This window comes from Engystomops pustulosus, chromosome 3 (assembly GCF_040894005.1).
Source record: "Engystomops pustulosus chromosome 3, aEngPut4.maternal, whole genome shotgun sequence".
NCBI classification, from domain to species: Eukaryota; Metazoa; Chordata; class Amphibia; order Anura; family Leptodactylidae; genus Engystomops; species Engystomops pustulosus.
In genome coordinates, this window is record NC_092413.1 from 20,223,539 (window position 1) to 20,228,250 (window position 4,712).

At 42.6% G+C, this 4,712-nt stretch overlaps 1 protein-coding gene across 1 annotated transcript; it reads left to right on the top strand.

The window, feature by feature from the left end:
* Nucleotides 1-2,388: 2,388 nt before the first annotated feature.
* Nucleotides 2,389-4,158, top strand: LOC140120417 (E3 ubiquitin/ISG15 ligase TRIM25-like). The gene has a single exon (XM_072139470.1). It carries the CDS (start codon nt 2,389-2,391, stop codon nt 4,021-4,023), a length of 1,635 nt encoding a protein of 544 aa, XP_071995571.1. The 3' UTR covers nt 4,024-4,158.
* The last annotated feature ends 554 nt before the right edge of the window (nt 4,159-4,712 follow it).

Here is a 4,712-nt window from a genome sequence, read left to right on the forward strand (position 1 = left end):
TTCTAATGGGAGTAACAGTATCCCTATTCTAAAGATCGGTAAGAGATCCCACCAGCAGGACAGGGCTGTGATTGGCTTAATCGGTAGTCAGGATGTCTTCATTTAATGATATTGGCCAATGAGAAGAACCAGAACATCGTCAGGAGAACCTACTCACATTTGGCTACAGTATGGCCCCATTTGCTATATAACAACTGCTTTCCTCACCCTAGATAACCCCTTAAATATTTCTACTATAATACACCTGAGTTCTTCCTTCCCCTTTAAGTGATAGATAGAAAGGAATTGCTGCCGTCGATGGATTTAGACGTTTATTGATTCGCTGGTCTCATTTTTCTTCAAGTGTTCTAAGATTTAGGAATGACCCAGTTATCTTTAATATAAACTTCAGAAATAATCTCATGATAAGATGAAGCAGATTCTTAGATGAACGAGAAAGATTCAATTCCACTTCATTTCGCCATCTGGCACAGAACAGCAATTCTCCTGGAGTGTTACGTGAGGAATAACCGAGCCTGATGGGAATGTCAATGTATTATCAATGGAAGCTGCAAAGTGTGGAAAACATATCAGTCTTCCCCCCGCTAAGCTTTTCTTCCTCTTGTCAATGGAGAAAGAAAGTCTTCCGATTATTTCTTTTCTAAACGTGATGTTTTCTTTATAACCTGGATCTTCATAAAAGAGAACAATAGGAAGCGGAATAAGTCACTGCCATTCACAATGTAGACCACCCTGCACGAGATAGTAGTCATTTATACAATAAGGCTATGTTCACACTGAGTTTTCTTCATATGCTCAGTGTATACACCAGGAAAGCTCCCGATGTATACACTGATCATAACTTATGACATATACTGGCAGACAGAGGCATAGGATAGGATGGGAAGAAGCAGCCATATATCTCTCCATCCTGCTGAGCAATTTATACATTCAGCGGAGGCCGTTGAGGACTATGGGGGATGGATGCAAAGTGCCGCATCCATATCTGGCCTCCACTGAGCATATATATACAAAGTGCTGCATCCATATCTGGCCTCCACTGAGCATATATATGTACAAAGTGCTGCATCCATATCTGGCCTCCACTGAGCATATATATACAAAGTGCTGCATCCATATCTGGCCTCCGCTGAGCATATATATGCAAAGTGCTGCATCCATATCTAGCCTCCACTGAGCATATATATACAAAGTGCTGCATCCATATCTGCCCTCCACTGAGCATATATATACAAAGTGCTGCATCCATATCTGGCCTCCGCTGAGCATATATATGCAAAGTGCTGCATCCATATCTGGCCTCAACTGAGCATATATATACAAAGTGCTGCATCTATATCTGGCCTCCACTGAGCATATATATACAAAGTGCTGCATCCATATCTGGCCTCCACTGAGCATATATATACAAAGTGCTGCATCCATATCTGGCCTCCGCTGAGCATATATATGCAAAGTGCTGCATCCATATCTGGCCTCCGCTGAGCATATATATGCAAAGTGCTGCATCCATATCTGGCCTCCGCTGAGCATATATATGCAAAGTACTGCATCCATATCTGGCCTCCGCTGAGCATATATATTCAAAGTGCTGCATCCATATCTGGCCTCCGCTGAGCATATATATGCAAAGTGCTGCATCCATATCTGGCCTCCGCTGAGCATATATATGCAAAGTGCTGCATCCATATCTGGCCTCCACTGGGCATATATATGCAAAGTGCTGCATCCATATCTGGCCTCCACTGAGTGTATATATTTCTCAGCAGAAGGGAGGTCCCCAATGATATCATTGTCCACGTAAGGAAACACCCTGAACATCAGCAGCAGCCAATCATTCCTCCTCTTGCGAGGGGGAAAGAGCAGGACAAAGTATCCCACTATATACAGCATAAAGTGGGAAGCGTATGAACCCTCCATTGTAAGGACACATCAGAAAGTGTTTTAATTAGTATAATTTATAATCTTTTATTTTACAACTGATCTAAAATGAATGAATCGGACAAACAATATCTGAAAAATACAATTGTGGATCATGCCACGTTCCCCATGCCGATCACAGTGGGGATATGTTACCCCAGTATAGACAGGAGGGGGTCTAGGTCTTTCCTTGAAAAGTCCTGGTGTTTACATGGAGACCAGTATAAAGATTACTAGTGAGCATACGTAGCATATAGTATAATATATTATATGTTCCATATTGATATTCCCGGAGATTTAGAAATGTTCCATAGGGACTCTACATGTTTATTGCTTCAACAGGTCTAAGGTCACTTTAGAAAAACCTAGGTACAAGCCCGGCCTTGTTGTGTAACATATGTGGATCACGCCCTTTCGTCTCCGAGCATTACAGACTTTCACTTTCGATTCTTGCTTCTGCTGCCAGTTATGGCGTCCGTCAGTCTGATAGACCAACTAGAATGCTCCATCTGTCTGAACCTGTATACAGATCCTGTCACCCTAAAATGTGGACACAACTTCTGTCGGGACTGCATAGATCAGGTCCTGAACTCCCAGGATGAGGACCAAGTTTATTCCTGCCCTGAATGTAGAGCAGGGTTTGGGGAGCGGCCTACACTCCAGAAGAACATCACTTTGTGTAACATAGTGGACAATTTTCATACTTCTACTCCTCAGGATGGCGCCTCGATCTTCTGCAGTTATTGTGTGGACTCTTTAGCTCCCGCTGTGAAATCCTGTCTACACTGCGATGCTTCCCTGTGTGACAAACACCTGAGAGTTCACAGCAAGGCAGAAGAACATGTCCTCTCCGACCCCAGCATTTCTCTCCAGGACAGAAGATGTTCCCTCCATAAGAAAATTCTGGAGTATTACTGCACTGAAGATGCCACTTGTATCTGTGTGTCCTGCTGTCTGGTAGGAGAACATCAAGGACATAAGATGGAGTCACTAGCTACAGCCTCTGAGAAGAGGAAGGGTAAATTAAGGGACATTTTGTCAAATTTGACCTCGAAAATAGAGGAGACGGAGGAAAGAGTCCAAAGTCTAAGGAATCGCAGGAGAGAGACTGGATTAAAATCAGCTAGAGAAGTCAGGAACATCACTGATCTGTTCGGAGATTTCCGGAGATGGCTCCTTAACCTGGAGGTGAAGGCCTTGAGTCAGATCTCACAGGAAGAAGAACAAGTGCTGAAGACACTTTCTAACGTGATCCAGAATCTGGAAATGAAGAAGGATGAACTGTCCAGGAAGATGAAACGCATTGAGGAGATGTGTAACATGGCCGATCCTCTGACTGTCTTACAGGAAGTAGACACTGGGGACTTGGGTGACCTTGAGGAGCAGAGAGGGGATGAGGACACATTTGAACCTTATGTTGGTGTAGAGTCCATCTCACACGTATCACAAACATTATCTGATATAATAAGAGATCTAAATGTCACATTCTATGTTCAGGATCCAGAAGATATTTTACTAGATCTGAGCACAGCTGATAATAATATCCGGATTTCACCCGACCTAAGAATTGCTGCCTGGACACGTATAGACCAGAATCGTCCAAAAGTTCCAAGCAGATTCCAGAACTTTCAGGTGGTGAGCAGCACGAGTTTTGATTCGGGACGACATTACTGGGACATTGAGGTCAGTGAATCAGAAGAGTGGAAAGTGGGGATATGTTACCCCAGTATAGACAGGAGGGGGTCTAGGTCTTTCCTTGGAGATAGTGAGAAGTCCTGGTGTTTACATGGAGACCAGTATAAAGACTACTATTCAGTGATACATGAGGGGAAGGTTACCCAGCTACCGCACCAGATCACCAGTGATAGAGTCAGGATATATCTGGATTATGAAGCCGGGCAACTGTCCTTCTATGAGCAATGTGACCCCATCATACACTTACACACCTTCACTGCTACCTTCACCGAGCCCCTTCTTGCTGCATTATATGTATGGAAGGGTCACATCAAGATGATACGGGAAGAGGAGGATCCAGAACAATTCATGAACATAAGTGAGATCTCTGCAGATGTATGGGAAGACTGGTGGAACTACTGTCAGTAGGAGGCAACATCCGATAGGGTAGGGCCTTAACCCCTTATGGACGCAGCCATTTTACAGCTTAAGGCTCCGCCCCATTTTTTGGATTCTGACTTGCGTCGCTTTATATGGTTATAACTTTTGAACACTGTTACATATCAAAGCGATTCTGAGATTGTTTGTTCCCCACATGTTGTACTTCATTTTAGTGGTAAATGTCGGCTGATAAGTTTTGCGTTTATTTTCCAAAAAAAAGAAAAAATGATGAATTTTCTGAAAAAAATCACTTTTTTGAAATTCGAAATCAGGTAGATAGATTTACCACCTAAATATTGAAATGTCTGGATAATATATTTTGATGTCGCGCGGCTTAGAAATCGAGTAGTGATTTTCCGTAATTTCAGAATTTACTCTTTTGCGGATAAATACAGTTTTGAATGAAATTTTAGATATTTAGCATCAAAACCCCCTATATAACCGACCCATTTTCAAATCTGCACCCCTCAAACTATCAGAAACCGCTTTTAGGAATATCGTTAACCCCTTGAGATCCTCATAGTAATTGAATCAAAATGGAGGTGAAATTTAGAATTTACACATTTCCAAAAGATAAAAAGAGAAAACCCACCATACAATATGCAATTTCTCCCAAGTACAGAGATCCCCCACATGTGGCCGTGACTTGTTTTATGGGTGCACAGCAATGCGCACAA

Coding starts and splice junctions, on each gene's coding strand:
- LOC140120417 (XM_072139470.1), top strand. CDS start 2,389: ATGGCGTCCGTCAGTCTGATAGACCAACTAGAATGCTCCATCTGTCTG.